The sequence below is a fragment of the Phalacrocorax carbo genome, chromosome 16, assembly GCF_963921805.1.
Source record: "Phalacrocorax carbo chromosome 16, bPhaCar2.1, whole genome shotgun sequence".
In the NCBI taxonomy this organism is placed as follows: domain Eukaryota; kingdom Metazoa; phylum Chordata; class Aves; order Suliformes; family Phalacrocoracidae; genus Phalacrocorax; species Phalacrocorax carbo.
Genome location: NC_087528.1, coordinates 4,892,370 through 4,918,823, shown reverse-complemented (window position 1 = coordinate 4,918,823; position 26,454 = coordinate 4,892,370). Strand labels below are relative to the sequence as shown.

General features: G+C 45.6%; 1 protein-coding gene across 5 annotated transcripts in view; it reads right to left on the bottom strand.

The window, feature by feature from the left end:
• The window catches only part of RAB11FIP4 (RAB11 family interacting protein 4), a 125,053-nt gene that overhangs the window by 10,587 nt on the left and 88,012 nt on the right, over positions 1-26,454 (bottom strand). Inside the window, exons 1-3 of one of the 5 annotated variants that reach the window (XM_064466794.1) lie at positions 16,253-16,360; positions 4,503-4,726; positions 674-865 (exon numbers count right to left, since the gene is read on the bottom strand). In XM_064466794.1, the coding sequence (XP_064322864.1) occupies positions 674-865; positions 4,503-4,645 (335 nt within the window). In that variant the 5' untranslated portion in view covers positions 4,646-4,726; positions 16,253-16,360. Of the gene's footprint in view, positions 1-673; positions 866-4,502; positions 4,727-15,874; positions 15,942-16,252; positions 16,361-26,454 lie in introns of those variants that run through there. The other 4 variants (XM_064466795.1, XM_064466796.1, XM_064466792.1 and 1 more) reach the window with 4 other exon arrangements.

Here is a 26,454-nt window from a genome sequence, read left to right as displayed (position 1 = left end):
GCAGTTTCACGCTCAGCACTTCCCTAAACCTGCTCACCCATTCCCTTGCTTGAGGAGAATTTTAAAATCAGCAACTGACTTGGTTACAGGACGTAAGAGCTACAGAGACAGAGGTCACATCCAGGAAACTGCAGACTGTAGTGGCATGTCCAGCTCCTAACAGAGAGCAGCTACTTGCTTATGTTCTCCAAGACATTCAAAGTCAATATGGATGCTCATTTCAAGCAAACCCCTGTCTGTATACAGCACTTCACCTTACAGGTTAGTGCTAAGGATTTGTAGTATCAGAACACTAAGGAGGAGCAGCTCTCTTGCAGGTCTTCTCTCCACTGCATCAGGGCAGGTGCATAGTGCTAAGCTGGTTTCCAGCTTGCAGCAGATAACTTCCAATACTAGCCCCTAACTGTGAAATCTACTGTCTGCAACAGAAAGAAATCTCTACAAGCAAAACAGCCCAGTTATCTCAACAGAACCCAACAGAGGTTATCAGAAACAACATATTTGCTATAGGTCTTACTAATAAATGCAGTCTGTCAATGGCAGGGCAGAAAATGAACTGATAACGTTTTGCTTTTCAGGTGAGCCTGTGCTACCAGTGTAAACTCTGTTACGGCCACCCATGCTCAGAGAAGAACAAAATTGAAAAATTGTTTGTTAATGAATAAGGAGCAACCTGGACGATACAGATGAGCCAAGGTCAGAGTAGGCGTTGGTTCTGGTCTCATCATCAGGGCATGGGCTACTGGGAGTAAAATCCACATCATCTCCTTCCCCATAGTCTTCAAACTGTTCTTCATTACTGATCAGAGAAGCGGTGGAATAAGTTGAGAGGTCAGATGCTGCAGAAGGGTTGTGAGGAGTTGACCTGAAACAAGAGGTCAAAACATCTCGAAGGCCGACTTTGATAGCATCTCACCTCACATGGAGTCTTCCACCTTTACAGCTTGTTCCCTCATTTGAAGTTGTAAAACCCACTCACCTTGTGCTAAAAACCTGAAGTGCTAAACATATCTGATTGTGCATTTGACATAGCGCCTTGAAAGACAAGAGCATGAGAATCTACAAACAAGCTACCTGCGAGATGGGTTTGGGTCAACACAAACCGTTCACTTTAGAGAGCACACTTTGACAATCCTCACCACCACATGGAAATGATGACTGAAGACTGCTGCTTATGGGACTTCTGCTCTGAATGCAGAAACTGTGCAGACAACTCTGAAATGCATGGGATAGAGAGAGGAACAGGTACAAGACAGAGGCTGTCACTCTATTCCACAATCAAAGTTTCCCAGTAATCCCCCTAAACCCTCTCTCACACCCCATGATCTCCAGCCACTGACTTTTGTGCGTCCAGGAAATAAACTTCAGCTCACCACATGCCAGAGAGCCACTAAAGCTACAGGTATGACCTAACGGAGGCTGAGTTCTTGACCTTCCTTCCATCGTGACAAAATGTGTCTTTCAGAAGAGATATGGACCACAAGGAGAGGGTGCTTTACTACCAGAGAAGTACCTAAGATAATACAAACCAGGTAGGGAACAGCAGGACCCTGTGACCTCGGAGAGAGAGGACATATAGCCAAACAAATCAACAGAGCCAGGCACCATAGGAAAGCAGCTGGCAGAGTAGTTTCAGGCACATCACATCTAATACAGTGGAGCAAGTTTGCTGCAGAGGGTGCATGGTGATTCTCCTGCCCAGAGTCCAGACTACCCTACAGTCATGCAGTGTGCTATCTTGCAGAGGCAGATATCTTACACAGGTCACTCAGCTCGCACCTCAGTAAGGCATTCAAACAGACAAGTCAGTGAACTGACGAGTTCTTATAAACAAAGTCCTCCCTACAGAAATCATACATCTAAGGCCTGAAACACATTTCACTTTTGAAGCCCTGGAGTTGCTTGACATGTTACTGTTCCTACGACAAAGCAGAATCCAGCACCTCTCTGCAATACAGACAAGGCACTCATTCAATCCGCTGATGCTTTGTGCAGATTGGGTTAAGCTTTTCACTCCCTTTGCTTCAGTGCACAGTGCCTGTATCTTCAACTCCACTAGCTGAGCCAGGGGACAGTAGCTCCCTGTTGTTCTCCAGCAGCTCAACAATATTGCCTCCTAGGTTTCTTTTGTGTCTACCCTGAGCCTCTTAACCATACCCCGCACTTTTGGAGACAGGGAGATTCCTCTTCCTGTCATACTACACTTGTGAGCTGTAAACAAGAAATGCAACAGTGCTCCTTTGGCAATGGTGCAAGCATTATTTGCATATCCCCTCCCTTCAAAAGCTGTTAGTAGAAGAGGAAGCCTACCAACGTTTCAGATGTATGCTCTTTTGTTTATCTTGTTTTGATGAGATCCGTTTATAACCTGCAATTCACTTACCTAATTCACATTAACAGAAACGAGGGCAAGTCAAGCCTGGCACACTACTGAAGGATGAATATCATGAAGACAGGAACACTCATACTAGAAAGAGATCAAACTTATCTAACAAGGCTCCTTGGCTAGGAGATGGATTAGTAAGAAGCTCAACACATCACACTAACATCTATTCATAAAGAGCTGCTGTCCCACAGCCATACTGTGTATTGCTAAGTTTTTAGATGACTCTGATCTGTGTAACTGCGGCTGCTGTTTTCCTCCCAATGTTGTTACACCAAGCCAGTTCAGGAAGCAGTTCCTCATAACACTTCCACCAGGGATGGAGGTAAATAACCAGTTGGTATGATAACATATACTTGTCCATAAAATCCACTATCCAGCATAACAGCCCTGGAACATCACCACTTGCCAACAGACTGGAGTTCAGCAGCCTTATCCCTCACACGCTGCCTGGCTAAGTCTTTTATAGCAGCTATGCAAACAGTCATCACTGCTGGATCTGCCTGATAATGTTACTTAGGACTTTTAGTTTTTAGTTATTCATAGGCTTTGCCAAACTTTAAACTGCTTGGGTTGAAACAGTCCATGCTCAGGGTGGATGCTGAACTCATAACCAGCCTCAGGCTAGAAACTGTCTAGGAACCACAGAGTCATTTTCAAGGGAGTTGCTAAAAGGTATTTTTCCCCATTCTAGCACTTTCTGAACGAAGCTTTCAGGTTTGGTGGTTGTTTGGATTTTGTGTTTTTTAAAAGGTATTTCTTGTTCTTCAGAGCAGGACTTCACAGAGGGCTGACACATCTGACGCACAACCACCCACCTGCTTCTTCAACAAGCAGGTATTGTGGTTTGGCTAAGGTGAAAATCTCTACTGTGTCTTTTAACACAAAAGCATGAAGCTTCCCAGGTGTTTTCCCACAGATTTACCAAAGCTGAGGAGACCTCAGAGGATAAACCAAGATCTCTTACTAGTAGCACAGTAGCTCTTAGCAGTTCCTGCCCTGCCTAGAAGGAGGGTACAGGATGCACAATGCATCCCTCACCCCCTTCACAAGAGCCTGAATAGCAAAGCTGGGAAGAAAGATACTAATTTCAAATGCAGTATGGGTGAAAGTCAGTCACTGCAGGATGGGTGCTTTGAAGAACTGGGAATGGCAAGACAAGGAGACCAGTTTGATAAAGAGCTAATGAAAACTTGAGTTATTTTGATGAATTCTCTGGGATTGCCTGGGTAAGTGGGAGAAGGCCAGATTTCAGCTAGCTGAGAAATTCAGGAAGAGGGTAGGAACAAGGCTGCACAGAGAGCACCCAAGGAGTCCCAGGAGAGGGGAGTATTGCCTTAGCAATAAAAGAAACTCAAGAGGCACAAACCAAGATGACAAGCCAAAAATGGGGAAGAGGCTTACAAATCAAGCCCAGCCAAGCTCTGTCCTGTGGTACTGCATTAACTCAGCTCAAAGCATGGTTAAATCAAGTTGGCTTTTACCAACACCCTCTAGGTACATGCCTGAGAAGAATCAAGTTAGGATTACAGAGACACTCTTGTGTTAACAGCAAACTATGGTTACATACACAAATGCCAGGACACCCTGTGTTAAACACAAGTTACTGTTGCGCACTAAAGGTTATGGAAAATTAGAAACACACAGAATTAACTTGGTACATGGAGCTGCAAAGCAAATCTGCAGAGCCCACATCTTCAGATAACTAGATGTACAAAAGGCTAAAGCAGCATTCCCCATATTGCACTGCTTTGCAGAAGTATTGGTTTTAATTCCAGCTTATAAAGGTTATGGGAACATAGAAGATCAAAAGCTTGAGGGATGCTAATGCAGTGATCCATTCTGGAAAGACCTAACATTTTCACTTCAACACGGAACATGCAAGTCCCATGAGTGCTCACAGAACATGCCAGAAGGAGCCAGGGCTGAGACTGTCTAAGCCACTTAGAGCACCTGGACATCCATCTCCCTTATATTGTAAATGGATATTAAGTTTCTAAACCCTTCAGGCATCCTCAGTCTCCCACAGTAGGGATTAGTAGCATAAAGGCTCCTTCCTCCCTGGTCCTTTCGCATATGCCTCAAAACAGGGCTACCATGAAGCAAAACCACCACTCACTTGTCACCAGGCAGAAACAGGCCACCAAGCACACCATCCTTCTCCTCGCTCCGACACACGTCGGAGGCCTCCGAGCTCTGGGCACTCTCAATAGCACTGTCCATGTCAGACTCATGGTGAACCTCTTGCTGTGCTAGAGTCATGGCGTCGTCATCAGGAAAGAGCTCCGACTCACTGTAGGCGCTTTCGCTGTCCAAGTAGGCACAGTCCTGGATTTCACCACCCTGGAAAAAGAAGAACTGGGAGGTAATTCAGATCATCCTTCAAGGCAGTTAAGAAGACACAGGAGAAGCAATAACCCATTCTCTAGATGCCCTGGTAAGCAAGAGTGATACTGAGGAAAAGCCATAAAACAAAAACGATGACCTGCTTTACATAGGCCAGTTCCTGCAAACCCCTAAGGTAGCATGCACCTTCCACTGGGGTTCAAATACTGTCTCTGACTTCGTGTCTCCCTTCTACAGGAGAGAGGGACACAACACCCAGGTATAAAATGCAGTTTTGCCCTAATTTACTACCAAAATGCACTTGAAGTAATAAATATCCTCAAAGTTTTATTATTAAAAAGGGCATCCTTTGAAAGAACATAATCACAGAACTGTCAGTGACTTCATGTATTAATATTATTGATTAAACAAAAGCAAGCCAGATAAGTCTGTTTACTCTGAGGATGGACAACAATCTATAACATGGAAAATGAATTGGCAGGTGTTAAAACATTTATGGTAAGTCTTGGTGACAATCAATTTTATAAGGGAATGGGGGGGGGAAATCCCTAAAGCCATCTGTTCCTGCTTCCTGAAACCACATGTCCTGATTAAGTATCAACTAAAATAAGATATCATTCTCATTACTTCAACACTCTGCCCTTGCTGTTCATCCCCTCCCTCCCCTTCTTGCCCCATGAACATTCACAATAGCCAAGACAAGCTGTTTTCTATTTGCTTGTCCCTGAGGGACAAAAAAAAAATTTAATTTAAAAAAAAAAACAACTAGGATTTTACTCTGTCCTTTGTTTGATATGTAGCAACACAATACTGCTTTGACAATCCTCATCCAGCACGACACAAATAACTCATGACTCCAGAGCAAGTCCTGCAAATGGCCTGAGCTCCACTCCAAAGCTCACCTGCAAGCTCCACAACTATTGCCAGCAAGTCAAGACAATCAAGCGTTTAAGGCTTAGTTTACTGGCACAAGTAATGAAACATTTCATTCATGGATACACCTCATATTTAGGCCCAACTGTCATCTGCTCAGCTTCTTCCCCAGGAATCTCAAGGCATTGGTAGCCTGGCAACGCCACAAGCACCAGCTGCCCTTCTGGCAAGCATGTTCAGTGGGATGCTGTTACAGTGGTACCGCTTGCAATGGTGTGGCTTCAAGTCAACCCCCATAGCCTCTGGACACTGCTATGCTAGAGTGACAGAGGCTTAAATCCCCTTTTGCAGAACTAATGATGGTCTATGCTGATGACACCAATTTTTCTCAGTGCTTTTTTTACCTCAACATGAGAAGAGTCAACCAGAAGCTGCAGCTTTCTAAGATTTGCAAAAACTACTAGAAATCCAGGTCTCACCTTCCATTTTTTCATGAAATACCAGTTTATATGACTGTGAGAACTCCTAGCATATGGAGGTTTAAGAAATTCAAAACAACCCCACCTGCTCAAACCTAGTTAACTAATGAACACCCAGTCAAACGGACAGCTTTACCTGCAGTGGTTGAATCTCTGGGTAAATAGTCAGAGCAGATATCTGGATGCTTTTCTAGCTGAGCTTTCAACAGGTCTTCCAGATACACAAGTAATATCAGCAAGATATTTCAGCACCATACAATAATAAGCACACATATATATGCTTTCTCCCACTTTTCCTTGTCATTCTTACTGAGCCTGAAGCTTTCCCTAGATACTGGTCCAAGAGATGTCCAAAAGGATTTATTCTTGGTCTATGCCATGTAGTATTTATTGAAGCCACGCTGCCTCATGCAATCAAATTTCTAGCTCTGAGCCACAGCTCCTTCAGCATGGCCACGACCCCTCATCTGCAGGGAACTGGTGGTTTGGCAGGTCAGACACCAGCTGAGGACTCTGCCCCTGGCCCTGCTATAGCCCCATGTTCTTTAGCTCATCTTCTGGCCTGCACCTTGCATCCTCCCAAGCAAGCAGGGATAATGACGTTGTTGCCCTTTACAAAGTACCTTGGGATCTCAAACAGACAGCACAAGCAATAAGACCTTTTTAGTAGGCATTGAAAAAGTAAAGATTGTTAGGAGCAATTAAGATGTTTCAGAAGTATTGAGGAGTGTTTGTTTATCTAACATTTCCCCAAAGTTTCCTCCTGCATGCTAAGTCCCACAGGCACAGAGCTCCTGTTTCTCTTAAAAAGTTTAGTGCAATAAAGCCCTGACTAGTGCTACGGAACTGCACCAGCTGGTAAAAGTCTGATCCAGGAGGGAAAGAGAGAGACAGAGCACGCAGTGGATACCTGAAGTAGCAGTTCACAAATCAAGGGAGGAAAGGAAGAAACAGCGTTTGCATAGCCCTACCTCCCAATTAGCACATCTTTTGCAGAGATCTTGGAGAAGCCTCTGCTTAAGCATGTTTTTACAGCAGGAAAGTCTCACTGGTATCAAAGAAATTAACACACGAAAGTAAAGGTCAAGAAGATCGTGAAAGACTCCCTTTTTGTTCCCTGTAGGTAACACCACACATTTGCTTTTTCTAATAATAGCAGCCTAGATGTTCTTTAAAAAAAAGTCCATTAGCGACTAAACATGCAGTGTCATCTATAAAGGCTATGGGCTCACTTTCTTTCCTGTCACTTTATGGCAGCCTAACCTTCACATATTTACCTGTATTAGAGTACTCCTCTATAGCTACAGCACAGACTGCACTGTACCCATGCTGGTCAGAGCCATGTATTCTTTGTCGAAGTGTAATTGTTCTACTCCTAAACTTTTATTTCTAAGCCCCATAAAAAAAAAAAAAAAAGAAAAAAAAAAGAAATTAGCTTTTGGAGGCAATGACCCATCATAAGCCTGAACACCTGCTTTACAGCTTCTGAAATGCCTCACTACAAGATTTGGAACCCCTCCTGGAAGCTAGTCCACCCTTCTGCTGATGCCATCCTGGAGCTGCAGGGAGCTCAGGGACTGATGGGGACTCAATAAATTAAGAACATGGCCCAGCCAACGTCCTTTGAGCAGCTCGCCCTCAGCTGCTGTCCACTGCTTCCTCCCAGGGGGGAAAGCGGATGCCACGCAGCACATCACGTCCCAGGCTGCCAGCCCCTCTCTTCTCCAGAAATCTGGCACCTACCCCACAGACCTGCACAAACAAATTGGACATTTAGGAAGCACATCGCAGCTGCTCTTCTGAGTACCTGGCAGCTAAATCACACACTGAAGACCCCAGCCCTTTCAAAGCATGCAGCACAACACAAAATCCTGCCTGAGAGCTCAACACCAGCAGCTGCATCGGCTGTCCATGCTTTTAAGTGCTCAAGGTCCACCTACAACCAGTGCTTAAAATAAAAATAAAAAAAAAAAAATCACTGTTTCAGCAAGATGTACAGAAACTAGGACCTCTGACAGCCACCGTGCTAAGGCTGTATGACTGTTTTCTGTGGGTAGGAACTACATGCTACATAGTTATTAAGCTTTACTACATAACTACATAGTTATTAAGCTTTAAGAGCTTAGGGATGGGGAATCGCTACACCCCTAATAATGCAGTGTTTCTAGGCACCAGAACACCTCTGATATGCACAGAAATCCTGTAAAGCATGGGACTTGGACAACATCATCAAGGTGTCTTTTCAGCTCCTTTGGTAAAACCAGTCTTCAGTGCAACTGTCACAATTACACATTTAATGAAAAGTTTTCCTTCTGTGGCTGAAATAACCAGTAGAAGAAAAAAGACAGAGCACATTTAAAACAACTAATACAGGTTTTGAAAGCTGCTACAAGAAGTGAGAACTGGGGCGTGTTGCTAGTAAACAATATACAGGCATCCACACCTTGCTGACTACAGCTATAAGATATTTGAAGCTGTAATTGTTCGGTGATCACAGTTTCTGACAGGAGCATAACCTTCAACGATGCCACCTAGCACAAGCTGCTTACAGACCACACCTAAGGAAATTAAACTCTTAAAGAAAAAAAAAAAGAGACAGAAAAGGCTGACTGCACAGCTTAACCTCTCAAATTATTCGTTCATAGTTTAGATACCTACAGAACTTCATATGCAAAATTAGAGTATGGGAAGAAGTGTTATTCAGGTAGCCTTAAAAGACCTAACTTGAGTTTAAACAGTATGTTAAAGATTAGGAGACACTTCTATCCTGAGTCATTTATTTGTTTCCAGTGTACATGTCATTAGCTGAAACCAGTAAGAGAATGAAGTTCTGACAACCTGAATATGAATCATTGTGCTTCTCATTCTGCTAGGCAGTTCCCTTCTTTGTTGGCTGAGTCAAAAGAGATGAAGTTGCTGCTTATGATCTTGGAAGATTCACATTAAAAGAAAAAAAAAAACCAAACCAATGAACATTAAAATACCACGAACACAACAGAGATGCCGGCAGCTTTAAAGCAGTAAGTACTCTGCACTTTATCTAATCGGATGCTCAAGATAACTCCAAGTGCTTCACAGGCTGTCAGCCAGACACTTGTATAGCAACTGTTGAATATTCAGCAACAGTTTGCTCTATAGAAGCACCTGCTGCCCAAAGATCCACGGCCACTTCACAGAAACTAATGAATTCCCTGCCCCGAAAGAGGCAATTGTGCGGCTGCATTGAAGCCAGATGAGTAAGCACAGGCTGCCTTTGCACAGCCACCCCAAACAGAAGCAGGAGCCAGAGACAGCGATTCCCATGGATTCCTTCTGATCTTTGTGGGGCAGGAAAGCCGCGTCAGCATTAGGTGAGTATGGGAATACAGCTCTGCCTTGCCCTGCAGTGACCTGGCTGGACTTTCCCAGGTTGGAAGCAATCCCTGAAAACTGCACATAAAGCAGCTGAAAGCTAGCAACTTGGCTGACAGGCTGCATGACATGCCTACATCAATACACTCATGCTGAAGAGCAAGCCTAGTTAAAATTCACACCCATCACAGCCAAATCACCAGCACCCCTGACATTTAGACAGCCTCCCAGTATTCCAGAGACAGGGAAGACAAGAGGATCCAAGTCTCCCACCACTGGGCAATTTGACTAGCAGGAGCCGTAGCCATCACACACAACCAGATACAAGAAATGCCACATGCATGTCAGCCATGGCATTTCCCTCAGCAGGATCATTCCCCTGACCTGCACCCGTCCCACAAGCTGAATCTGCTAGCTGTGGCACAGACGCAACTCTGAGCCCCTGCACCCTCCCCACCCAGCTGCTTCCCAGCAAAAGTGCAGGAAAAGTCACCTCACCACAACGGGAAGGGAGGAGGTGCCACGTGGAGGCGTGCCAGGCTCGGCGGCCTCAGATGAAGTGTTACTTACTGTTGCACATCCATCACAGAGAAAATCCACAGGCTCTCTCATCTTTACTTAAGCAGGCACTGCATTGGAAGGCAAGTATCCTCCTAATTACGGGGTAACGAAGAAGGGTGTGAAGCATTTCTCACCAACGTGTTTGCGCCACTCCTCTACAAACGTTTGCATATTTACACCAAGCGGGCTATGAACTTTTTTAAAGCACAGATTGTCCCCCAACATATTTTCTTTCCTTTTCAGTTGTCAGGCAGAGGTGGGGAGATGCTGATCGACCCTTTGATCTGACTGGAAACAGGCTACGTAAGAGGAAAATGCAGAAGCACTAAGTGAGCCCACACTTGCGCATCTGCGTCCGTGAGGAAGCCGAGCGAGTGACTGCCAGCTCCCACCCACGCAGCTGCGGCAGAGCACAAGGCAGAGCAGGGGCTGCCACGCACAGCGACGCAGCTTGCAGGTAGGTTGATGGGGGAGGGAAGAAGTCATAGAAACTGCTTCAACCTCCTGCTGCAGCATGGAAGAACACCAAGTCTCCCCACATAGCTGGGAGTTTAAAAACCTCTCTGAGTTCAAGACCAGTGTGCAGAGCACGGGTATTTTACTAAGCTGTTCAAATAAAATGCTATTTTAAGGCCACAGGTTAGTTCGTTCAATGCAATAGCTTTCTCTGGCTGTTTGGTTACTCAAATTAATATTTGAAGCTCAGTTGAAGGCAAAGCTTCACATGCTGCTGCTGTGGGTGATGGAAGGGACTTCTAGGGGCAAGTTTATTCCTAACATCCAAATCTAGGATGGAGTGCTGGACAGCATTCTAGCGAGCTGGTGGAGAGTCCCCAGACAGAGGGCGAGCTATGCCTGTGCTGCAGTGCACTGCCAGCCTCTGTTTTCTTTGCAAGATAACATCTGTATCTCATACAATCATGCAATTCAAAGACAACAGGTTTTGATTGAAAGACCAAGCTTCAGCTTCTGGGCTGTTCATGCTGAACCACAGGAGCAGAGGGCACAGAGGTTCTGAAAGGCCGCTTTGTGCTCTGGATAAAACTTTAAACTGACGTGCCTTTTCCAAAGCAGAGGAGAAAGGCAGCGTGCAGCCTGGAGCCTGCCAGGGAATGGCAGGAGCCAGGAGTGTTTACACTCTGCTACCTGTCACTTTAATTGGCCATAATAGACATGCCAGACCTCATCATGCACAGGGTCTAGATCCAAGCACTCCTCTTCACAGGTCATTGCTTATGCTCTGAAAGGTTTAACATTAAAAGACTTTAGCAGATTGCTAATTTGATCCTCCAAAGGAAGTTTTAAAAAAAGGAGAAAAGAAAAGGCTCTTTCCCATTACTTTGAAGTTGCATCCCACCACTGGGCTGCTTCCTGCTACTGGGTTATCATATGCTCAGCCGCCATCACTGGAGGCTCAAAGCAGAGAGCATCCCTTTGCAGAAGAAGAAAACATCCTAGTCCGCAGTGTTAGGAACAAGAGGACATTCCCTTCACCATTAGCGTGGGCATGGTCAGCACATCAGCCATGGAGTTCAGACTAAAACCCACCAGATCGTTTGGCACCTTGTTCCAACACTGACCAGGACACTTTTAGCTCTGAGCTACAAGACAGTTTCCATTCTCTTTCACGTACCTAAAAGAGGTGCGAAGTGGCACCACGCTGGTATGCTGTGTCACAAACATCCGCTCCACTAAGGGGAGGAATGAGACCATACTGTAAGTTTCTGGTAACTTTATTTTTCTTCCTAGTGTGAAATGCTTTTGACTGCAAGCTGCCAGATCTCTGCAGACTGGTACCACAGCCCTCCCCATAGACCAAACTGCTGGGACAGCCCGTAGCAGGCACCCGCCTGCCACCCCCTCCTCCAGGGCAGGGCACCCAGCTCAGGCAGCTGTATGTTGAAACGAGCTGTGGTAAGCTTGGCATCCCCTTTGCAGCATGCACTGGGGTGCTGCAGCCCTTGGTTTTAAGAAGCTGTTATACAACTGAAAAAAAACATTATTCATGATATTTGCCTAAAAAGGTCTGCACAGCAGATAATAAATGTGACTTAATCAACCCTCTTGAGAAGCCTTTGCGTTGAGATGAGACAATCTCTAAAGTCAGAACAGCAATAACAGGGAGGGAGGACAGAAGATGTCGAACTCTTACCAGGGATCATTTCCTGGGACCGATGCTCAGGCCTGCCCCTGTTAAACCTGCCCCTTTGGGCAATGGGGCCAGTGAAGGCAGCACTAGTATATCGTGGGCAGCAGCGTTTACCATAATGCTGGCATGGACAGTTGGTGACAAAATTATGAAGACTGCTGTGCCCTGGGCGCCATACGGCCAACTGCAGGCCAGATGTCACAATGTTCCTCACGCACAGGAAACCCAGAGCTGCGGTTCATAGTTAAAGGCACTCCAAAGACACCCCAGCCTTAAGACCAAGTGTCAAAGTAAACTCAGATTACGTTTTTTTGAAGCAATACTACAAGTGAACATCTATGCCATGTCAAAGAGAGCTGGAGGCTGCTTGCAAAGAAAAAACTTTATTTTAAGCCTAAAGCATAGTCCAGCACTTGCTTCTCAGTTCAGGTCCTTAATTAACCAAGTCTGTCAGTTACAAGATGCTCTTTGCAACTGGTGTTTGCTGCTCAGGAGGCAGCTGAGCTCACAGACTAACTTGTTTTCCTTGACAAGCCTCAAGGTCACCCATCTGAGCACTCAGTAAATAGCAAAAAACTTGCATCATACTTGCCTGCGGGTGCTGCAGGCACATGGGTGAAGAGCTCCTTGAGCAACTTAGTGCTACTCCAGACCATTGCTGGAGGTACCAGGAGTACCATTAGGCACAAACAGCGTGAAGAACAGGGAGAGGCTGTCCCAGGCAGGAACAGTTTTGCCTATGTCTAAGCTAATTATTTACAGGAGCCCTGGTCAAACTCCCTTCCCCCAAAGAATTTGGAAACTATAATATTTGCGTTTCTTTTCTATGCTACTGCAAGGCTGGCCTCCAGCAAACACAAGTAAATAAAGACATTTAAATAAAAAACAAAGAAAATAAGATTTTTGCCTCGCAAATCGTATTTCTGTCTTCCCACCCACCCGGGTCAGATTACACTGCAGCCTCCAGAGGGAAGGAATGACTGGGGAATATGAGCAATTTCAGACCCCAAGAGGTAGAGAAAGATCTTGAGTTTCCCCAGCACAGTAAGAAATCCAGCCATGCTTGATGATGAGTAGTTTACGTTGGCAAGCATAGGGAAAGCATTAAGGATGTGGCTTTGCTCTAGTTTATATGGAAACACTTCCCAGAGCTCATTGGTCAGTCTGAATGCAGACAAGCCTAAAAACTAATTTACTTCATGTTTAAGAAATACTGAAGTAGCTCTGAAGAGCTCTTCATTAGGAGGAGGAAGGAACTCCGGGACCTTGGCTGCTCTTCAGCTGGTGGCTGGGCAAACCACAGGTTAAGGCGTCTCTGCTGCAGGAATAACTGGAATTGCAGCCTTTATCCAGCAAAGTTTGCAAGCAGTGATTTTTAAAAATTGTCAGTCTCCCCATCTGTTTATAAAAGGCATTTCATTTAGTTTTAAAGAAAGGCTCTCACATAGCTGCTCTTTTATTTTTTTTTACAATGAAGTGAACACACTTATTTGTTGAAGGGCTCCCCTTTATTATTTCTTGAAGTCTGCCAAGCACATCATAGTGCTCAGCACATGACAAACACAAATTAAGAACCCAGTGATCATAAACTCTGGCACATTCAGCAGACCGTGGTTTTCCACTTATATGGTAAAATACAAAACATGGCTTATTTCAGAGTTATAGCTATGCACAGGCAGGAGACGTTTCTACCCTTGAACCTGCACAGATATAACAGACAGGGACCAAGAAGAAATCATTTATAGCAACATTAGTACGCACACTGAAAACAAGATTCAAAGCAGAGCCATATCCAGAGACCCCCACTACTAATCAGCAATATTAGCTGCAACACAGCACCCAAAGTACTGTTTTATGTTGTCGGGAAGCACTCACAGAGCCTGTCTCACGTTTAGTGCGGCAATCAACCTAAATGACTACGGAAAGATCAGAAGGAATTACATTATTACGCTGCAATTCAGAATTTAGGGGGTCAGCTACCCAAACCTGGCGAGCATTTGAGATTATTGAAGTTTGGATAATGGTTAACTCAGCAGCAGCCCACAATGAGTTTTGTAACAGTTTAAAATATTTCACTAGGACACTGTATTCAAAGACTGAAAGAGTTCAGAACAAGGTATGCTCAACACATGTACTGGTTAATCAATAACTGAAGCAAAGCTATTCCATTCCTCTTGCTATTTTGGCATGGAAAGTGTTTTGTTTTGCAGCCTTTGCTCTTGGTTAAGATCCCCCAACCACAGTGGTGGTAAGAGCTCTGACAAGGCAACCACAGCTAAGAAACATCTGCACGTCAGGTGGCTTCTGGGAGATTTACTGCTGTTTGCAGTAATTCTTCAAATAATAAAGTTAAAAGAAGCCTATTAAAAGAGGTTTTAAAACTGCTTGAAGGCTACCACATCTAGCAATGGGAACAGCTCAAGCTCTTCTCAGTTTGGGCAGATGGTGACAAACAGCCACTAGAAATTCCACACTCTCCTCCTGTACCCAGTTGTGTGAATAATAGTCCACACTACTACACATATCTGGTGGTGACACCATGCTATTCCCCCCTCCCCAGAAATCAGACAGGTCACAGAAAGTCACTTGCATCACCTACAAGTTCACACCTCACATCTTACTGAGAAACAAGAAACTATTAGGGAAGGGCAGTCCAGTCCCATCACTGGGGAGCAGCCCCACACTCAGCACGCCATCTGACTGGTAAGACTGTTTAACAGGAGCAGCTATGATAACATATTAAAAGTGACCAAAAGAATCACAAATTATACTGGTACAAGAGCTTGAATACAGGTACCATGAAGTCCATGTTCAGAGACCCCACTCCGAACCTACTTCTGAAGCAGTCGCTCATCCGTCCCTCCTCCTTAACATAAGTACTTAAATCAGACAAATAACATGAGGTCTCTTCCAGACAAATTCCAAAGCCACTAACCTTATAAATCTGCTGGGATGAATTTTTATTGCTTCTATCAAAGCAGCAACATTAAATTGCCACCCAAAAATCAGCACTAGCACGGCACGGAGCGAGGACGGCCCCGGGATCGCTGCCATAGGTCACTTCTGCGTAACAGAAAAGCACAATTGCCCGTCTCCATTTCAGAGACAACTCCAGACCAAGAACTGTTAACATCTCCTACGCTCCCACCACTGAACACTTCAGAGGAAGATCTCTCCTGAGGACTGCTTTCTTACGCTGCCAAGCACACAGAGCACAGGCCCAGCGCCACTCAGTTAAGCACATCAGAGGCAGAACCGCATCACCGACTGCGTTAGGGCAACGCAGGTCCCACACGAGGGCTTCATACGATCTGTAGTTACAGAACAGACTCTCGTGACAGCCACATATGAACCGCAACCCGTTTTTTCCTGGCTATGTCACCAGCATCCCAGAGCCAGCAAATGCATTCAGAACCACAGTTGGGTATTAAAAACATTCAACAATAAGCAATGGCAATCCAAACACATCACCAGTGCCACAGAAGACACAGCACAAGCCCCTTGCTTGCGTTCACCCTTAAAAAGTACTCTCTTCTTCTCTTAAAGATTTAAAGCCCAGGTACTCAGGTGTCTCCAGGCGACAGACCTGAGTGCTGCACGAGGCTCAGCTACGCAGGAAGACATCCCCTTCTTCCCCGACACCCCCATTTCACCGCGCATGGCTGCCGAGACACAGCCACATATGGTTTTGCGTTTTCCCCATAAAAGAGTATTGCCAGAGCTCTCCAGGACCTCCTTACTTGCACAGCGAGCCCAGCCTTTCACCGTACACCGCTCTGGAGTGAAAAACCCCTCCCTGAGCAAACAAGAAAGAAAGAAAAAAAAAAACCCAGCGCGGTTTCGGTACACCTGCGTATTTCCTGAATTTCAAAACGCGCTGTACAAGCATGAAAATGCAGATAACCGCAGCGGAAAGGTCACAGAGATGCTCTTCCCACCCCCGACCCTGCACACACCACGCCCGGTGCAATTCCGCACCCACGTCCAGTTGCAAACGCCCGTTTGGAGCAGCCCCACCGATCCCCCTCCTCTCCCGCCGCAGCCTCCCGCTCCGCCCCGCCGGCGCTGCGGCGTGGAACCCCCCAACACCGCCACAAACTTCCTCCTCACCCCGCACGACGGCACCAGCTGGCTCCTGGCTCCCGCCTCCCGCTCGCGGCTGCCCGCACCTGGCCCGGCGCCGGGAGGCCGGTACCGTCCCCACGCCCGGTCCCCGCCCGCAGAGGGGGCGGGCGGAGGGCGGAGGGCGGAGGGCGGCGGCGGCGCGTCCCCGCTCGGCGGCAACAGTTGGCGGCGCGCGCGGCCCGCCCCGCCGTTGCCAGGCGACGCGGGGGGTCCGGGGCAGCCGCCCGGTGCCGGGGTTCCGGACGTCACTTCGCGGGGCGCGGGGGGTGTCCGGACCCCCCCCCCCCCGGTGAGCTGACACGGCCACACACGGCCCCGTCCCAGGCGGGGGTTGCGGTTGGTTCCTCCTGGGAGGAGCTGCGGTCCGGCGGTTCGTGTGCGCGGTATTGCCGCGGCCCGGCCCGTGGGTTTAGTCGTAATTCCTCGGTTTTGCTCAAAATTACCTGTAGCAACTGGTAAAAGAGGAGGCTGCTTGGCGTTCCTGAGAACGTGTCTTAAAACCCACTTAATTACATACATGTATATGTATATGTATATGTATATGTATATGTATATGTATATGTATATGTATATGTATATGTATATGTATATGTATATGTATATGTATATGTATATGTATATGTATATGTATATGTATATGTATATGTATATGTATATGTATCTACCTGTGCTCAAACCTAAGGCAGCCAGAAACCTGTTCAGAAGGGGCTGGTGGGTACCAGGTCACTGAGCGGGGCTGGCTGCGGGCAGGGGAAGCGCCGCCGCACCCCGGGCAGGCGCACCCACCCGTTCCCTCCCCGGTGCCTGGGGCAACCAGCCCCTTCCCGCGGTGGTGGGTCTGCGAGGAGGGCGCCTGACATGCCAAGGGAGCAGTTTTTACAGACCGACCTCGGGCTTCTGACTCCTCGTATGGGGAAGGGGCTGCCCTGGCGGACAGGGCCCCAAGGGCAGCGGGGATGGTCTCGGGGGACACCAGGGTTCACTGGGGACAACCTCGCCTGCCTCAAGTGCCATCATTCCTACAACTGGGTGACGATAAAACTCCTGTACAGCCGCCCCGTGACTGATGCCAGTCTAAAACACCCTCGGTGTGCTACAAAGCAAAAACGGATCCTATTAGGAAGTGATGTCTGTTTTGTCCTTGATTTTAATCCCTTTAGTTACAAGATAAAGAAAAGCAAAACAAAAAGGCAGAGAACACTCACACTGACTTCAGTATTTTAAACTCACTTCACTTCTTAGAAGTTGTGTAATTTCCTTTTTTGCAACACCTCACAAGAATTGTGTTTGCTGTGCTGTCTGTGCTAACAAAAAATTAAATAAAATCTGGTTCTGTGACTTTGCAGTGGAGGACTCAGAACCAGAGGGTGGTGTTCTAACAAACCTTTTCTGCAAAACTCCTGTCCAGGAGCCAAACTGCCCTTACGGACTGTCACAGTTTTCACTGGAGTGTTACACACGGAAGGAAACACCGTCCTGCAGGACTCTGCCTGCAGACGAGCACCTCCCTCCCAACCCTGCCACTGGATCTGGCCATATTCCAACACACGATTTTAAAGTTAACTTTGGGTATTTCAGAAGAGTTACACAAAGCTGTTTGTGGCGTACTTTAGTGACAGTGCTCATACGCAGATGTACAGAGATGCCAACTGAAAGATCATTTAAGTACTTTATACTTCTATCCTCAAATCCTGTGTACTTTACCATGCCCGAACAGAGGGCGCTTTCCAGAGAGGCCCAGGAGTTACTTGGAGCAGAGGATAAGGAAGTTATAAGAAAACAGACCAAAGCGGGCAGTGACAAGCTCACCAGCTCCCGCTCTGCTCAAACCCATCTACCAGCTTAACGTTGCGTGCTGCAGGTATTGCTTAAGCCCGCCCTCATTTTCATCGCACCCAGCGCCTTCTAATTGTAAAATACTGTTGTTCAAAAAGCAAAAGAAATTCATTAACCTCAATTCTTATACACAAAGCTTAAAGCAATTCACTGAACTTGACCTTTACCCAGTTCATCGAAAGAAAATGAAAATAATTCCCTCTCTGCTGAACAGGGAAGAACTGGAGGGTGGCAGATGCCTTAGGTTTAGCGTAATAAAGCATAACAGCAACAGATGAAAGCAAAGCGCTCCTTCAGCCAACAGGCACTGCCGTCCTCCCGGCCCTCGGACTCGCAGGGCAGCTCCCAGGGCAGGTCCCCACACACGCGCGGGACCCAGCAAACCCTGGGCTCCCTGTGGTGGCAGCGGGGCTCTGGAGCCTTCGTGTTCGGGAGCTCTGCTGGGGAGCTGATAATGAATGGTGTAACAGGGATCCAAAACACCTCCCAGACCTCCTTCTAGTCATTCATCTAATGGAATGGGAAAGCAATTTTTACATGACAGATCTGGGGACAGACGACTTCACTGCTTATTAAATAGGACGCCTCTAAAATCTGCTTTCCTTTCAGTATTCATTTTGAAAGAGACAGTTGTATGTCAAGGGTTCACTGCAGAATAAATAACAATCATAGATGAAGTAATTACTTGCACAGTACATTTTTAATGGTTTCCTGAAAGTTGCAAGTAAGAAGTGTGTGTATTGCTACCCTGATCAGGCAGTATTACAGCACGTTGTGAAACAGTTCCTGATACAGAATGATTAGCCAACACAGCTATATTTGCAATAGCTTGTGACAAGCAAAAATGTAAAATAAATGCTTAACAGATAAAGCAGCAACAGTGAAAACTAATGTTATAATAGAGATGTTAAGAACATAAGTACAGCTGTTTGGTGCACCTGCTGAAGGTATTACTCAGTAATACCCAGGGCTTTTGCCATTTATTACACAGTAATGATGGAGAAGGCATAAATGCCTCATTGTTAGAAGCGTTCCTCAGTAAAGGTCCTAGAAAATGTGCAGGTTTTAGACAATCACTTCTTATTAAGGAATGACTGTATACAAACTTTATTAAGTAATAACCATAGCTACAATACAGGTCTATTTCTGACTTCATTAAAGCTAAGCCTGACTAAGTGGAGATTGTTATAGGCCAGCTTTGATCTCCATTGAGACAAAACCCATTTTTTTTTACATATTTCATGGTAAAGTGATAATTTTCTGTTTAATACGACTTATGATTTGCTTCCTACAAAGGGAAAAGCAGTGCACGCTGTTGTGGCTGAGGGCAGGCAGGTGGTCATCACTGCCTTCTCTTGGAGGAATGAGAACTATATCGGGAATGGCACAGACCTTCAACTGCTTCATGCCTGAGGGCAGCGAGGGTGAGGAGAGAGGGCAGCGTGTCTGCATGAAATGCCCAGGGTAGCAGCTTCTGCTTGGTAAGACTGGCAGCTGCAACTCAAATGAGTCAGCGCCACAGAAGGAGATGTTGCATGGTATGTTTTTCCCATGAGATTGGAGGTCTATTCTCTTGTTATGATTTCAGGCAGCTGAGGAATCTCTGCAGGTTAGTAATAGCTCAGATGACCACAGACATTGAAATATGCTCCAGGCTTCATGCTTAGTTTGCATGAATAGGATCTGCACACCAAGACCTTCGTGAGCATGGTATTTTCTGACTCCATCAACAGCAGACTTTCTGCTTTTCAAAGGAAAGCCATACAATGGCAGACGTGCTCCTTCAGTGCCATAAAGGCTGGCCCCTGGAAACAGCAGGGCCCTCCCTCACACTCAGTTGCCATCTTAATTGATCTTGGTTTTTCCTAAATCCCATCTGCCAAACACCCACTTGTACATAGTGGTATTTGCAGAGTATGTGCACTCTGAGTCCTGTCCAGGGTTTGAGGTTAGGATAGCGACAACTACCTTTCTGTTAATGGAGAGTAGAATTTTGTCCCTGTTACCACAGGAAAGAAAAGAGATGGCTACACTGGCAAAAGGATGCTTGGTACTGCCAGACCCCACAGAGGAATAATGCCAAGCATCCTGAAAAAGCTGCTTGCAGAAGCATGCCAGAGGAAATTTGGGCAAAATATTAATATTTGGGTGCTTAAAGGAAGATTGCTAATACGTAGCTGAGTGCCTAAATAGCAATGACTGCTGACTTGCAGCAGCAGCCAGAACGCCTGCTGAAACCAGGGGCTCCTGGCCAGGAAACGCCGGGCAGGTACGTTGTTGAAAGGGTTTGTGGCAGGGCAACCTGCTGATCTTGTACAAAGCACTGCAATTTCTTCTGAAGCAGTTCTGAACAAAGGCTGGCACCTCCTCTGCTGTTCCAGAGGCAGAATCCTTCCTCTGAATCTCACTAACACATCGTTCACAGGCTAGTCACCCAAATGACAAGAAACTGAAGCTGAAATGTGAAGAACAGAGACTAATTAATAATGAAGATAATGAGATCACCAGAATGTGTATACCAAACCCACATCTTAATTATCTCATGAAAACTGGCAACTCCAATCATGCTTCAAAGGCCTTTAATCATGTGCTCTCTCATGAATATCAGTGGCTATTTCACACTGATACTTATATAAAAATACTTTTTGTGGGGATTTTTCCCCTACAATAATAGCTGGCCAAGTTACTACTGCATGTAAGTGCTCTGCTTCAAAATGAGATATCGCAGACTAGTAATTACAGCTGGTCTGATTTCCTTCTCATCTACTCTCAGCTGATTTTGGAGTGCCTCCTTTGAGGCAAATGTAATGAGAATGGTGTGAATTGCCACAGTATTATTATGAATCCCTTTTATTATGGCAGAACAAACCAAGAATGATCCCTAATTAAGCTAGTTTCTGCAGAAACACAGGGAGCATGTAGTCCCTGCCCCAAATATCTTACAATCAGAATAGGCAAAGATAGACTTTGAGGTAGGTAAAAGGGGACAGAGGGAGGGCAGAATGAACTCTCTCCCGACTACAGTTTGTTCCCATTACTTGTTTGAAAGGGGACTCAGGAGGAGGCTAAGGTAGGATGAACACAGGAAAAGTGTGGAGCTGCTGAGCTGGAGACTGGGGGTATGGGGAAGAAGCAGGCTACATTTACAGCAAACAGCCTGTTCAGAGCTTTCTGCGGTTTCCTCCCTGCCCTTCCTATCCCTGCATCCCTGGGCAAGGTGAGGAGTTCATCTTCAAACTACAGCTGCACGGGAACATTGCGCTGGGTGGAGCAGGCTCAGCTCAACCCCTGCTCTCACTCCCAAAAAACAAGACCCCCATAAGTTTGCAGAGAGGCTTATTTTAGCAAGTAAGGAAGCAGCCCTTTAGACTACGCCATGGCTGTATAGTCTGGGGATCTGCTCTCCCTATGATCCCCATTAACATTAATAAAAGCAGAGTGCTTGCTTGTATAGTATCCTCAGGAATACAGCAGGCAGCCTGGCAGATCAAACAGCACAGGTCAAACGAAGGGCTCGCAACAGAAGGTCTCTGCACAGACGAAAGCACTGGAGGCAGGATGGGGCTGGCTGAGGGCCCATTAGCATCAATTCCTTGGGCCTATAATGAAGTTGGACCTAACCCTATTGCATGCAATTATAGTATAAAGGCATTTCAGGGGCCTTACCCATCGCTCTCTCTAGAGATGAGCTGTCTGCAAACTCTTTGCCATTGGTAGGTTACATTTTGGTTGTTTAATGAGGCTGCATTTGGAGACATTATCTGTCTTCCTCTCCAAAAGCCTGAAGGACAAGATGTCAAGAGCTGCCAGAGGCCAGATAATGGAATAGGATACACAACCCCTCTGAAAAGCAATTTTCTGCTCATCATTGCAACTGTACTATAAGGTTTTTCATATCAAGCTCTGAACATGTCTCATAATAGCAGCTGTGATCCACGATTAAAGCACCTTTGTCAAAAGCATTACAAAAATCTACTACAAAATTCTACTACAAAAATCTATTCTATTTAGCCTTTGTCAAAATGCCCAATAATAAAAAATAAAATGACAGGTTACATGAGCAAATTCAAGGGAAAAATATGTAGCCTGTCCTTTAGAAATGGGCTGGGAAGACTGTCCAGGCTGAAGGCATGGACTCATTCGCTTCACAGATGACAGCACAGAAGACAGCAAGGAAACTGTGAGCATCCCTCAACCACCTCAGAGCTTAAACCAAGATGGAGCCAAGCAGCTCCACATTGCACCAAAAAGATGCAAATGCATTTACTCAGCTGTCTCCGCTGTGGCAAATCAACTCAGCTCCTCTGTGGCGCAGTGACAGTAGGCTTTGTTGGCTGGTTTACCTGGCAAGCAACTGGCGAGTAGTGAGGAAAGTCTGGAGATATGGATGGAGCAGGGGGTTCTGACAGCCCCTCTGACGGACATGCAGCTCTGCTGGATTCTGCCTTGCATGGTCTGTAAAAGACAGGCTGCTGGCTGAAGAATGCACCTTTTGGTAGTTTCAGTTCTGAACATGTTTTCATGACACGGTTTTAAGCTACTTGGTATAATATAACTTGTTAGCAGAGGAAAGGAAAAGAAGAATCATCTGGCCAGGACAGGAATAATTCATGCTTGCCAGTGGCTAATATTTCTCACATGGCACACGGCTAACAGCAAGGTTGCAGAAGAGAGCATCCTAAAGCAATGAAAAGCCTGTGCTGAGCTCACAGTGCAACTTCACTTCGGTCCTGTTGCTTGTTGGCATTAACGTATCTCTTTAATCACACCATCACATGCTATTTCCCTCTGGTCTGGATTTGTTCAGGACGCAGGCTGGATGGTGCTCAGTTTATCAGCAACTATTCAATATCTGCTTTAGTCCCCTTGATCAAAGTGTAGCTTCATATCTTATTTACAGCTACTACTAACAGCCTGCTCTGTAGACAGAACTATTTATTTCCCCCCAAGCTTTTCTGTGGTGTTCATCACTCTGACATCTGAGTGCTTTGCAAAGATCAATTCATCTTCATAAAGCCTCTTCAAAATGAGAGAAATGTATTCCCATTTTACAGATCAGGAGCTGTTGCACAGACAGATTGAGGTCAAACATTTCCACTCATGATAGATACTAATATGAAATATCTCAGATCTAAGCTTTTTTAGATATCTTCAGATATAACTCCAGAACAAAAATCTTCTGTGTTGTGTTAAGATAGAGCTCTGACTGTCTGCTTATGAAGTCAGGTATTACAAGAATAGGAGAGGAGTAGGAACTGCAAATGCTGGTCACCAGTAATAAGGATGAAAGCTTTCCAACTGCCAGTCTCAGGAATACTGAAAACCAATACAGATAACCCATGTGAATATAAAATACATTAGGAACCTTCAATGAAGCAGCAAAATATACTTTGAAAAGCTATACACATTGGAATTTTCTCTGCAGTTTACAACACAGGACCAAACCCTGAGAGCACAGTAGGAGGAATTGCAGGTTCCCTCCATTTCTTGGGTCTGGCCCATTAAGCATGGACAAAATCAGAAAGCTTTGTAGTGTAGAAGACCACCCTGGGAAGGAAGGCTTTTGTTTTATTAGTGTGTTAAAAGCATCTGTGGATCAAATGTGCCAGTATCACTTTACAGCATGAAAATGCTGCCCAGGGGACTCTCAAGACTCATTTTTTCAAATGCTGATACCTCTTTGTCAGTTTTAATAAAAGGCAGCTACAAAAACAAAGTGGGCCATGTGGTCTCAATGAAGCAGAGAACGTGGCAATCAATAACAGAAACAATCTGCACTTACTTGCTGTGAGAATTTGCTTTTAGCAGCAACATCTATATAAAAAGACATCACTCAAGACTTCCCTTCAATTTTTCTTGGGACAATGAACCCACTGTGCTTAAAGCACATCTGTGCTTACGGAGATTGGCAAATCCAGGACAGTGTTTAGGCTGATAACATGACCATGCAACATATGATGATGGATCAGAGGTTGCAGGATGTTTGATCCTCCCTCTTCTGTCCTAAACTGGATGGTTTTCTGTCTCAAAAGAAAACTTCTGTAATAAAAATGTTGATTTTTAATGCAACATAGACATTACTTTCTCCTGCACTCTATAGTCTCTTTCACAGAAGGCCACAGAAGTACCCTCCTGGCTCTGCACATGGGTCTGCCTAATGCAAGCTCCTGTCTCCAGCCCTGGTTTTTAGCAGATGAATGAGGTAGACGTACAGTTAGAAAAGACAATGAAACTTGGGGAGAGTTGGGACACGGAAGCTAAAGGAAAGCATTTTTCAACTGTTATCCCCGAAAGACACCAAACTGTATGACAGCAAATGTCTTTTAGTTAAGACTCCTGACACATCCCAGGCCCCCAGACTGCATATGATTTAAATCAGGTAAATCACACTGCACATCAAGTTTTATTTGTTTGGAAAGTTGCAGCCAAGGCCATTAACCTTCTCTGTCTTGTCACTCCAGTGCCATCTCCATGTAGCACATACCTAGTAAGTGGGGTTCCTTAAACTGAGCTAGTAATCTAGCCAAATGCCACCAATGCCACAAGCTGGCTGTCACCAGGGAAAACACACCCGTCAGGAACAAGGTGGCCTTGACTTAGGGCCCTGGCACTGACAGCTATGGTCTCTCCATCAAGGCTAAAACAGGAGTTGTTTGACAGAGGGATGAGAAGGTTATGAAGTGCAGGAGCTGAACTGTTTGCTGTGTTTGACCATTTTCACAAGATTAAGTTGGTGCAGATCTGTCTGCATCAGGGGCTCGGGGACTCCACTGTCTTACAGTGATCTGTAACCTCTTGCAGTGGAGCACTGCAGTGCCATGCCAGCTGAGCTCCCACCTTCCACTGTCACCTGTGGGTGCATGGTGACAGCACAGTGTGACAGACCCCAACACCCCAGCCCCTTGCAGTCCCTAGATCACCATGGATACGAGAGAGACATGAACCGGTCCATTTCCTGTGACTGCACTGCGGTGATGCTGTGGCACTCAGCTGCTGCATTCCTTGTCTTTCAGTTCCCGGCAGATTCCTGGCTCTTTGCTTCATGAAATGAGGAACCAGATGTTTTCAGTTCCTTCTGACTGAGAGACAGTGCAAAATTTGTGAGCAGAAGAGCTGGCTTGTCAGGTTAAGCATGTTTCAGTAACTAAGGTTAATAAAATAATCTCAGTTGCAGCTGCTGCAAATTTGTATGTGCCTGGTTCAGGATTACTTTTGGGTTTAGGATCTTAGGTCATGCAAGAAGTCAGGAATGGGCTCATCCAGAAACAGAATTTTCCTTCTTGGATATGGCTAAAAAATTGCAACCACCAAAATATTAACACATGAATGGAAAAAGCCTGCTACTTTCTATAAGTAATGCCTATAAAGCATTTCAGAGGCATGGTTGGATATCACAGAGGGAAGTCCAATATCAGTAAGAAACGTACAGACTTTAATTTAAAAGTCACACGTGGACAGTCTTACCAGCTGAAACGAATTGCTTTCTAGCCTTAACAACTCGGTATAGACATCAAAACGATCCCGTTTCCAACTGGGACCATACCTAGCACATTCCTTTACCTCTGTGGTTTGTGGTTCCTATTTACCACCCATTTGCATTCATACGGAAATCTAGCAAGCCAGGTACTTCCACCAGCTCTGCACCACAGCAGGAATATTCAGCAAGTTAATTTTCTGTAGCACCAGAGAATGACAACTCAATACTGTCTATGGCATTTCATTTTGGTGGCTTTTAATCTTGTCTCCAAGAGACAGGAGCTGCTAGCCACTGCTGGTTTGGGGGGTTTTTGGCAACTCATAGATGCATAAGGAGATGATCAGTGGAAAGAGAGAAAGAAAACAATTTTTGCATGGTGAGAGTGGTGCTTTGGAAAGCCACGTTCCACACCTCCAGTGAGACAAAAACAGAGAATAAAAGAGAAGACATGCAGAAAACTTTTTTGCCAAATGTTGCAACCAGAATTACGCCCTCTTCCTCCACGCCACCCTTGCCCAGTCATCAGATCCCTTTCTCAGTATTCTATTCTGCTATCAGCCAAGAGGCAAATCCAAGGCTCCCTGGGGGCACAGCACTGTACTGCGATAAGCCAGCTGCATGAAAACTAGGAGCTAAATCAACAGAGTTCAGTGAACATCAAGAGAGTGAGCAGCAAAGGGGATTTACTTAGAAATGGAGCATCTATAAACAATGAGTTGTTCATAGGAACCAATGCACTGGCCTTGCTCCCCAGGTATTTTCACTCCAAAGGTACATAAAAAGGCTTAGAAAACTGTCTTGATACTACAGCAAACAGCTCTACAAGGGCTATGGCAAACTAACCACCTAATGCAGAGACAAGAAAGCAACAGGG